Here is an 11,598-nt window from a genome sequence, read left to right as displayed (position 1 = left end):
AATATAACAGCTGTAAAGTGCAATATTTAGCGAGCTTGGATGCATAAGGATAATAAGGAAAAAGAATTAGTTGAAATTTGAGTAAACTACAGATTTATGAAATCAGATGGTCGTATTTTTTAATAAAATTGGCTGCTATAGCTTATTTAAAAATGTTTTTTTTTATTTTAATGGGGAAAAAATAAAATATTACAGTGTCTACAAAATCTTTTAATCCTTACCTTTATTATTATTATTGTTATTTATGCAGAGATAATTGTGAGCAAAACAAAGTGTACTGGAGATATAGAGCAAAGCTTATCATGACCTCTCCGCTCATCAAAGACGCAGAGGCTGCTATTTTATATTGGAATCCAGATCTCGTCACCTGACGGTGGAAAACGCCGCTATTATGTAACAATGTGTCGGACGCGGCACCATCGTACGATGAGACCTCTGTCAAGTGAGCCTCAATAAACGTGGAGCTGTGAGCCAGACTTTTCAAAATAAAACCAACGCGCAGCGATGTGACACACCGGGTTTTATTAATGGTGTTCCTTTCCTCTCTGGTTCATCCGCGTTTTTGATCAGCTTGACGCAAAGGTCGTCGTGCGTCTCTGCGTCGCCGGTAGAGGAGGCATTGGCGCAACGCACTACTGCTGCTGCCTCGCCGCTGCTGATACAGACACCGGCTGTCCTGCTGAAACGGGACACGCACGAACCGACACGGTCCGGTAACCGCCTCATTTGACGAGAGTCCGTCTCCCGCTCCGGGCTGCAAATTCAGCACAGTCAGCACATCCACAATGATCAAGAACGGGCATCACCACAACCATCACCAAGTGAACACAGCAGCCGGGAAAGACGCAGGCACGACCCCGGGCGCTACAGCTTGCAGTCCGGAGAAGAGAAGGCGAAGAATCCGGGTGTGGTGCGATGGCTGGTGAGTTCTTAAATGCGTGATGAAGATACCACGGCATTATGGTTATGCTCACTGTTTGCATCGAGCACGTTTCATTGGATGTGGCAGCATTATACCTGCTGCTGGACAGGCCTGCTGCAGGTTACAGGACGCTCACAGCGCTGCTGCTTCATTCTTCACTGGTATCAGCATGCACACAACTTCTTGAGTGGGGATGCTGCTTAAAGTGTATATCCTGCTATCGGTCAATCACGTCATCATGCCCAGTTTTAGTGCTCTTCTCAGTAAGGACATTATTAGAACATCAGCACAGATGTGATCTTTGCAGCTGCCTTTGCTCATAACCATTTAACCGTGACCAGAGTCTGTAGAGTAGTTCACTTTATGGTGGATTTTGAAGAGGTCATGTGAGAAGCCAAGAGGACAAACCAAAGTAGTTAATTGATTACTATTTTATCTACTTACAGTTTACTGCGACTTCCTATCATTACTAGGTGTATTTACTGGTCTCGTAGCAGCGACCAGTTGGTATTGATCTTACTTTCATTTTAAAGATTTTTTTTTCTATGGAGTAGAAAAAGGAATTGTGTGTGTAAAGTATTAAATGGCAAAAAGAGGCAAGTGAAGAGTTTCTCTGAGAAACCTGAAGAATTACGCTTATTACAATCACATGTGCCTTAGTTTGGGTAAGAGGCAATTAAAAGAGAAACATCCCAGGACACTTATCCTTATCTTGACTCGGAATAACTGTAACGCCTCCTTAATGACATCTGTAAAACGGGGTGTCTGCTTCTGTGTGAAGTAATGGAATAACAAAAAATCATATCTGATTTGTGATATCATTATTTGTGCATTCTTTGATGTAATACAGGTAATCGATTCATATGATCACAGATATGAATTGTAGCTCTTGTCTTGCAGAACAGCAAACATGTACATGACAGGACAAAGTTCGATTTTTGCTTGCTCTGCTTCTTTAGCTCTAATGTCACACTTTTAAATATGATATATACAGTATACAGTACACAAACAACAGTCAGACTGAGAAGTAAAACAGTAACTCTGGTTTTAAATAATTTAATTAAGCTGGTGGTGTTAAAATATCCAAGTAAATCACTTAGCCCTCCAGTAAGAGCAGCTGAGTTCTGATAGTCACAGTTAATTGTCGTAACCAGTCATGCAACGAGCACAGAGGTGTTCAGTGTGAATCTGAAGTATGAAAATGTTATTTTAGAAGCACTCATGGTTGTTGGTCAGCCTTTTAGTATTTCAGACATGTCACCTTGGCACTTTTCGGTGAGCTCACAGTGAAGCTAACTCCCCTTCAGAGCATGTGCTGGGAATATCTCTTTGCCATCGCCAGCTCAACAGAACATAAAAGTTGCATATTGATTGCTGAAGGTTTCTTTAGTAAAAGACACATTTGGCATTAATCCATACTCCTATATAACTATGGGTGTATTAGAGGGGTTATAGACTTATCCATGTCCATCCCAGAAACAATGGATGCAGATGGAATTTTGTTTGTGGTTCTCGTGGAATTTGAAAAACTCGACAACAGCCCAGCCTTTTCCATTCCATTGACCTCCGTGTGAAAAAAACGTGGCTGTTCGCACCAAGGTCCGTAGCTTAAGAATAAACAGGGAGCATTGAAGTCCGATTTCTTAGAAAATGTGATAAAATGTTTAAAAAGAGCTGCAAACATTAGCTGATGAAGTGAAAATATTTCACAAGAAATTTCTCATGTTAGCTGTTGTCACGAACTTTGATGGTGTCATGCTGCGGCGGCAAAATAGATGGTTTGAGTTTCTGTGTATGAAGGCAAAGATTATGGTGGCTTTCTCTTGTAGAAATCCTGCCATTTTTGTGTAGCTGTTTGATGGTATGTTGCAGAATATTTGGGATGCCGGAATATTAACCGGTGGGGTGAGCATGCACAGAGAGCCAATGCCAACAGAGCTCTTGTCATTAACCCCCTTAACCCCTCCAGCCCACACCTGCTCAGGCCGTCCACAGCTTGTGCGGCCGTGCCTCTCACTGAGCACATTGTTCCCCGAAGGCTAACTGTACAGTACATCGCCATGTTCCTACTGATATCCTGCTGTGTCAGCAACTTGTGAGGAAAAAGTCCAAGGAAAGTGCACATTCAGTTCAACTGCTGAGATATTTCTGACCCTGCACCATCTTCTTCTTCCTTTTGTTTCTCTGTTCTTATTTGTCACTGTGAAAGAAGGTGACCGGGGCTAAAGATCAATTGTCAAACAGGCATCATCAAGGAAGAGTGTAAAGTCTATTTCCACTATCTGCTGAGGTACAAGCAAGACTGTAAAGTGGTTATTCAAAGCCTTTGTAAAGTACTGGTGTGTTCATTCATCCCAGGATTATCTGAGACTGTTGGTCCTGAGAGATAACCACTGAATTTTTAATCAGTCAGCCTCATAAATTGTAATCAGACGTTTACATACACTCATCATGGGCATGGATGTCAATTTTGTTAATTTTGTGGATTTAATGATTTCTTTGAACTTTTCTTTTTCCAGCATGTAATGATTGTACACTATACATCTTTAATTATTTATATTTTGGGCGCCAGATGACATTTATTCCATACTTTCTATGCATGTATGCACACATGCAGGTCAAATATATACATAAAGCCCCACTAATATTTGGCTAAATGTCCCTCAGCAAGTCACACGTTAACCACATGCTTCTGGTAGCCATCAACAAGTTTCTTCTATAATTGTGGTTGGACATTTGAGTACTTTCCTTGACAGAATTTGTAGAGTTCATTTAAATTGATTGGTTTCTTGGCACAGATCTGCCTTTTAAGTCTAGTCCACAAATGTTCAATAGAGTTGAAGTCTGGGCATTGGTAAGGCCATTTCAGAAGCTCAGTGATAGCCTACTTTATTCTAAAACAAGTTTTGATGTGTTTAGAATCATTATCCCGCTGGAACACTAATTTGTCCAAGTTTCAACCATCTAGCTGCTGAGTTGAGATAAAGTTAAAGAATTTGGAGGGAGTTTTTTTCATTATTTTATTCAATTTGTGCAATGTACCAGTACCACTGGCTGCAAAACACCCCCTGAGCACGATGCTACCACCTCCATGCATGAAATTTGGTACGGTGGTACTCATCTTTACTCGTCCAAACTTACCCTGTCATTGTGGCCAAATAGTTCAATGTCTTGTCTGATAATTAACCGTTTCTCCAGAAGACATTTGGAGAAGTAGATTAGTCATCATCACTGCAGCTGCTCACATAGAAACATGCCTATATGAGCAGCTGCAAATTTAGTTGAATTTGAATTTTTTCAAAAGAAACTGCCTGTTCTAGTGAAACATGTTCACTAACGAGAAGTTAATAGGTCTTGACTTGTCAAGTTAAAAGACATTATAGAACCTTCAGTACCACTAATAAGTTATTTGACTGTATTTATACTTTTGACCCTGTGTTGACACAACTCTGAAGTCATCAAAAATCTATGCTGTATTTTTCTACCCTGGAAAAAAGAACTGTTCAAAGAAATTATTAACAGCTCAAAATTAACATTCGTGTCCATACGAGTGAGTGTATGTAACATATCTCCTCTCATACACTGTGGCATTAGAGTCCATTTAAACCAAAGGAAGATGATGATCTTTACAGATCCACTATTTTCTACACTTTTGTACAGAGATGTTTGTTATTCATACTGAGAAGCTTAGGTGCAGTTTGGGTGTCTCCTAACAGAGTACACTAATTAATATTTCATCATCCTCCAGTGATACGCTTGATGATCCACTCCTAAAAAATACAAGAGGAATATGGTCGCATGTTATAAGATAGTTTAGCACCTGTAAAAGCATTATTCCTGTCACTGTCCGGGTCTCAGTTTTCATCTCATATCATTCACCTCCAAATGCTCCCGTGTCACTTTCTCACGGCCAGTTCTGTTCCTTCAGCGCCTGCACACGTTGATCCTGTTTCCGCAGATTGGTAGCACATGACACAAACACAAAATTAATTCCTGATGAGTTTTTTTTAGTTTGTTTGGTTTTAGTGAGCAGTGATCACGTTCAAAATTCTGGTTACTTTTTAAAATTTCTTGTCAATGCTCAGTGCAGTGCACGCTATTCGTAGCCTACCTATGTAGACTGACATCACAGAACAACACGGGATCTGTTTCTGCCCTGGTGGAGCTGTTTTCTTATTGATTTTTTTAGGATGCTATTCATAGTGCTGTTCTGGGATTTCCTCATGAGAATGCAAATGTGTAATACAATAGTGTAAAAAGTTTATATAAAATACAATAATGTTATTTTCTTTTGTCCATCAAGATGATCCCACACTGCTTCAATAATGTTGCAATCTGGTAATGGGAATGTCAATCTATAACTGATAGTCTTTTATTGTGGAGTTTTTTGGGGGGGATTACCGTCATGCAGAAACATTTAAAAGTTGCCAAACTAATTATTGCTAACTATTGCTTAAGACCCCTTTGGCTCAGTAGAAGCTAAACATAAAAAAAATGAGGAGCGGCTCATTTAACGTACTTTAATCTTAATCCACCTCAGTTCATTTTCTGTGTTACCTGCAGTTTCCTTCATCAGAGTACATGCTTACTCCGTTGTTTATATCAGCGCCAACATATCGCATTCAGAGTAGATCAGAAAGAAAAACAGGATGTCAACTGTTGGCAGTAGTGATAGCAATGGAGGCCTAATGCCCATCTGTTCTCGATCACTATGCTAGATTACTGTGTTACAATCTTAGTGTCCAATATGTGTTAATCTAATTATGTACAGATGGCATCCTGCAAGGGGAGGAGAGAAGAGGAAGCGAAACCACACACCCACTGACATTTTGTTTGTAATTTTTGAGACTTTGATTAAATATGTTTGTGGTTGATACCAACTGATTTATATTAAAAGAACCTTGTAAATGTATAAATACATACTAGTATTTTTTCAAATGTTATAATCCATGAATTAAAACTCCTTTTATTAATGCGCTTAATTTCACTTTAATCCGGAGGGCATAAAGACGATCTGACATCCAAGTTTTCAAAAGAGCCAAAAAAAGATTCAAAAGATTGTCAACATTGTTGTTTTTCAAAATTAAAACATATCACCCAGCTTTTATCTGGTTCACCAAAAAGTTCTTGGCTTACTTGTTATGACGAGGAATAATAAAAGAAATATGGTATTTTGAAGAGGAGTTATGCAACGAACAGCTGCCAGATCTTCTTGCTCTAATTCAAGCTTGATGCTTTACTTCATCCCTCTAGACCAGGGGTGGGCAATTCCAGGCCTCGAGGGCCGGTGTCCTGCGGGTTTTAGATCTCACCTTGGGTCAACACACCTGAATCACATGATTAGTTCGTTACCAGGTCTCTGGAGAACTTCAGGACATGTTGATGAGCTAATTTAGCCATTTAAATCAGCTGTGTTGGTTCAAGGACACATCTAAAACCTGCAGGGACACCGGCCCTCGAGGCCTGGAGTTGCCCACCCCTGCTCTATACACTGTACCTACTACAAGGGAGCTTTTGTGAGTAATCATACTCTTCCTTCATGTATTTTTCCTTTACAGCTATGACATGGTACATTACGGCCATTCCAACCAGCTGCGGCAGGCCAAGGCCATGGGAGATTACCTCATTGTTGGAGTACACACAGACAGTAAGGCTCAAAATAATGTACACATATATGTGTCCCTTACACATGTACATGTGTAACAGAAATCCTCTGTCTGCATTTGTTATGCATAGTCTAGCTTATACTATGCATTCTGCTATTTCTCCTTACAATAGCACCTGCAGGGCTTGTATATCTTCCTCAGTCCTGTCATTACCAGTCAGGCACCAGCTGCATCCACTGCACTTAGAAAGAGTTGTTGTGACAGTAGCAGGGCGCCTTAGCTGTGCCCCACCCTCCTGTGGTGCACAGAGTGCACTGGGGCACTCTGACATTGTGATAACACAGAATGCCTTGACGGTCAGGGCCGGCACAGATAGCAGCAACCTTTCTTTCAACTTAAGAAGAAATGCATCTGTTACGAGTGTCTCAATCACTCTACTTATTTTTTGTTTGCAAGGTGAGATTTCAAAGCACAAGGGTCCCCCAGTCTTCACTCAGGAAGAAAGATATAAGATGGTGCGGGCCATAAAATGGGTGGACGAGGTCGTGGAAGGAGCTCCTTATGTCACCACCCTCGAGACCCTCGACAAGTACAACTGTGACTTCTGTGTGCACGGAGGTATGGAATATCATCACCCTACGTCCTTATTTAGACACGTAGCTGGAGTCGTAGGCAGCTGTATTTCTCTAAAGTTTAGAGAAGAACTCATGTATGCTGTTCTTTCAGACGATATAACATTAACTGTGGATGGAAAAGATACATATGAAGAGGTGAAGAAGTCAGGACGGTACAGGTGAGTTTTCCTTTCCAAATAAGCATAGCCAGGGTGGGATGTTTCTTTTTTTTAAAGTTACATACTGTGCCGTGATGTTACAGGGAGTGCAAGCGAACCCAGGGAGTTTCAACAACAGACTTAGTTGGCAGGATGCTGCTGATGACCAAAGCCCACCACAGCAACATTGTGAGTATCACCAGATTCTCTCTGTATGAGCTCAGATCAGAATACAAAGCTAAACTTCTCCTATCTGCTGTTTTAGGACACTTCAGACTATCAGGAGCACACAGATAACTTTGGAAAAGTAAGTAAATTTTCTACTTCATTTGATGGTTTCCTTATGAGCCAGTTCATATCAAAACTTCAGCTCAAAGTCAAGCCTTTCAGCTGGGTGTGTTTGACCAAAGATTGCTGGCTCTTTGACTTCCTCTTACTTAACTGTTTTGTTATTTAAGTAGCAAACTTTGGTGTTTGGACCAGATGTCAGAGATAATTAAATAAAGGTCTTTGATTTAGGACCCACTTTGTAATCAAGTGGAAGGCCTTTCCAGTCAATACTGAATGCCACTTCTGTTCTTTGGATGGGGAAAGTAACTCAGAGCCAGCATGCTGTGGCTCTAAACAGCTTCAAAGAAATAGAGGGTCTCTCCACATTTAAGAGTGGAAGAGTAATGCTGTGAATTTGGCGAGGAATGAATAAATGCATTCTGGATTTGTAGGCCTGCTATTGACCAAAGGTGACATTGACCACTTACACCACTGGGTGGCAGTGATGCAGCACAAGTTTAATTCTGGTCTCATATGTAGGGGCAATACTCAGTTTAGTTCAATTCAATTTTATTTATATAGCAGTTGCCTCAAGATACTTTATGCTGTAAGGTAAAGGACCCTAGTGTCTTATAGGAAAAAAAATTCCACAAATCTGACTTGTCCTGTCAGCAAGGTAATGGCGAGAATGAAGAAGCCCCTTTTAACAGAATGTGATCTGTTCTGAGGAAATGCTCAGGGCGTCACAGCAGGCTCAGCCTATAGCAACATCTACCTGTAAACGTTATTAAAAGAACAAGTTTTAAGCCTAATTGTAAAAGTAGACGCAGTGTCTGTCTGAAAATTTCAATTCTGGAGTTGTAATGGAACCACTGAAGAAAAGGTAGCATCAGAGAAATACTTTCTAGTCCCTGTTAATACTACCAGCTATACTGAAGTAAATCTGTTCTATTCCTACTTGTCACATTACACTTCTTTTTCTTCTTTCTTGATTGACCAGAAGGGCCATAGTCCCTGGACAGGGGTGTCTCAATTCCTTCAGACATCTCAGAAAATCATCCAGTTTGCCTCAGGCCAGGAGCCTCAACCTGGAGAAACTATAATCTATGTGGCAGGAGCCTTTGATCTCTTCCGTATCCTTTGTTAACCTCACAATAATTGCTAGAATTGATTATACACCAACCTTTTTTTCCCTTTAAATCATAAAACAGTTGCTACGCAATAGTATTTGGAATGCATTCCTGACTAGTCTCCTACCAGACATTGGCCATGTGGACTTTCTGGAAGCCGTGCATAAGCTTGCAGAAAAGCCTTACATTATAGTGGGGCTACACTTTGATCAGGTCAGTATTTCTATATCTTTGTGAGACATTTACTGCCTCCTTTTGAGATTTCTCAATGCTTGCGTTCATATCATTCAGGAGGTGAATCGCTACAAAGGGAAAAACTACCCCATCATGAATGTCCACGAGAGGACTCTCAGCGTCCTGGCTTGTCGAGTAAGTTCGAGTAATTCATTGATTATAAATCTATGAATTATATTCTTTTTTTCTTTTTTTTTTGTTTCTACAGTATGTGTCAGAAGTGGTGATCGGTGCACCGTTTGCTGTCACAAAAGATTTGCTGGATCATTTTAAGGTACGTGCACATGCTATAATTAACTTTTATCACTGCATAGGTAACAGGAAGAAATAATACAGTGAAACACGTGACTTAATTTCCACAGGTGGATCTCGTTTGCCACGGAAAGACAGAAATATATCCCGACAAAGATGGATCTGACCCTTATGCTGTAAGACTCCCACAAATATGCTGCGATTTTTTTATTTTTATGAAAACACATACATAAGTGTTTACTTACAGTTTTTCCTTAATACTCAGGAGCCCAGAAGAAAAGGGATCCTGCGCACTGTTGACAGCGGGAACAGCCTCACTACGGACGCCATCGTGCAAAGGATAATCAAAAACAGGTAAAACAATCAGATGTAGTAAATTTATCGTACATCTTGATGCAATCATGGTACCTTTTAACCTGGAGTTAGTTAACATTTACAGTTACATTAGTTCGATTAACGAGCAGTCGAACAGGTATACCTAATAAAGTGGCCAATGAGTGTATATTTGTTTGAAACTAGGCTTACTATATATTACTTACACTTTCCCTTGACTCAGGTTGCTGTTTGAGGCGAGGAACCAGAAGAAAGAGGCCAAAGAGATTGCAGTGATCGAAGCCATGAAGAGACTAGAGGAGGAAAAGACTAAAGAAAGAGCACAGGCTGTGCTGTAGGCACCTCCAGCTAACAGTGACATATTCAACTAATATAAACTCATGTACATTATAATCAACCCTTTTGTAAGTGCTATGACACCCTCCACACGTGATCCTGGCTAATATCAGTAGTCTTAACAGCAGCCCCTTCTTTGACGAGGGTGGCGTAACCTGCTGTGGGATCATCAGGTATTAATATAGTGTGTTACGAGGGTTTGTTAACATGTTCTGCATATGCAATTATATGTTTGTGTCAGTCAACAATCGCACATGCAAATGATAAGATATATTCAAAGTTTGGAGGAAGATGTCACTATATATTCAAATGTCTATTTTATGTCATTTTTAATTCTCAAAATACTTTTTTCCTATTTAAAAAAAGGCATTTTATCTTATTTCTTGGGCATATGCAGTGTGAGATCTTGCACTGTCTTGCGATGTGATTTGATTTGTCATTTCAGCGGGACAGATGCTGCTGTTTAGCCCAGCAGTGGGCTAGCCTCACAACTAATCGATTACACTGTGTGTGTCTGTGTGTATTATAAAGTGACCGCAGGCTCATGGAGGACGCTGAAAAACACTAGAGAATCAGGAGATAAATCTCATTGCTTCTCTTTTCTGTACATACCAGATTCTGTTTCAGACAACACTGACTACTCCGGAATTTAAAGAAACATTTTCAATTTAGTTTTTTGTTCCGTTTCTTTTTCGAAACTTAAAAAATGCACATAATTGAGATCTGAACTGAACACCTGGACTTTTGTCTGCAGTAGCTCTTTTTTTTTTAACCAACACGCTACACATTTATTCTAATATACTGTTTAAACCTTTAGCTTTCACAGTATAACTAGAAGACTATGGCAGATGCTCAGAGTTGTTGAGTTGATCGTGCAGTCTCAATTTAACGTCTGTCTCTATATCAAACAGGATTAAATTATATATTTTTTGTAGATGTATATTTTACTCGCCTCCTCTCCATTAATTACTGTATAGATGTTTTTGCATCGTTTCAGAAACATAATGATATGTCTGTATGTGTGTTTGGAATGTATTAAGTATAGGCTATAATCTTTATGTTACATATGCTGCAGAAACCGATTAGGCTGCAGTATATTATTGCTGATAATAAGAATTTATTCTGAAAAGCTGTTTGCTGTCTTTTTTGTCTTTCATGCACACGGTGTGATTTGTCTTCACCTCTAATTTGATTCCTTAGTTTAAGAGGCGGATGATGAAGCCGCACATTAGTCACATTATAAAAAGGGTAGAGTTATGTTTTGGACACAGAAGTGACCTTTGATTAGAGAGACAGAAGGAGATAATCTGATCTTAATTTTGCCACATCTGAGTCACACAGAGTTCGCTAAATGTCAAACCGTTAATTTGAGATTATTAATAGCAGCTGATTACCGCACAGCAATGTGCTGTAAGCTTTCAAAAAACATGTTGTGGAAGAAAGTTTGATAAAAACACATTTAAACTGGAGGCATGAAGCTGAAATAAGAACATGTTCTAATTTCGATCATTACTAATTACGATGTTTTAAAGCAGGAGTGGACAATTCATTTTTTCAAAGGTCCACATGAGAAACTGGGACTGCTGCGGAGGTTCACGACAATAAGTCAAATGTGCTTAATTTCATCTTTGTATAATCTTATAAGCCAAACACTGATTTCTCAAGTGGCCTCTTGGGGAAATGAACAGCTCACCTCAGCCTTAAAGGAATACAACGCATACAGGTCAGTACCTATAGCTTATT

The 11,598-nt window shown here is 39.8% G+C and overlaps 1 protein-coding gene across 1 annotated transcript; it reads left to right on the top strand.

Moving 5' to 3' along the window:
- The first annotated feature begins 611 nt into the window (after nt 1-611).
- Nucleotides 612-10,976, top strand: LOC147332643 (ethanolamine-phosphate cytidylyltransferase-like). The gene is made up of 13 exons (XM_086289308.1): nt 612-922; nt 6,481-6,569; nt 6,985-7,146; nt 7,255-7,321; nt 7,405-7,489; nt 7,566-7,607; nt 8,571-8,703; nt 8,831-8,913; nt 8,992-9,069; nt 9,143-9,208; nt 9,297-9,362; nt 9,452-9,540; nt 9,743-10,976. The coding sequence occupies exons 1-13, from the start codon at nt 786-788 to the stop codon at nt 9,855-9,857; spliced, it is 1,212 nt and encodes a 403-aa protein (XP_086145434.1). The 5' UTR covers nt 612-785; the 3' UTR covers nt 9,858-10,976.
- Nucleotides 10,977-11,598: the final 622 nt, after the last annotated feature.

The sequence above is a fragment of the Aulonocara sp. 'chitande type north' Nkhata Bay genome, linkage group LG4 (assembly GCF_057382095.1).
Source record: "Aulonocara sp. 'chitande type north' Nkhata Bay isolate Kocher_YH1m ecotype deep benthic linkage group LG4, A_spYH_male_GT1.1, whole genome shotgun sequence".
NCBI classification, from domain to species: Eukaryota; Metazoa; Chordata; class Actinopteri; order Cichliformes; family Cichlidae; genus Aulonocara; species Aulonocara sp. 'chitande type north' Nkhata Bay.
Note: the sequence above shows the minus strand (reverse complement) of the source record. Positions and strands in the feature narration are given on the sequence as shown.

Bases quoted from the DNA above. Each gene is read 5' to 3' on its own strand.
- LOC147332643 (XM_086289308.1), top strand. From the start codon at position 786: ATGATCAAGAACGGGCATCACCACAACCATCACCAAGTGAACACAGCA. The intron at 7,608-8,570 runs GTAAGTAAATTT...TTGATTGACCAG, and splicing joins ACACAGATAACTTTGGAAAA to AAGGGCCATAGTCCCTGGAC. The intron at 9,070-9,142 runs GTAAGTTCGAGT...TTGTTTCTACAG, and splicing joins TCAGCGTCCTGGCTTGTCGA to TATGTGTCAGAAGTGGTGAT.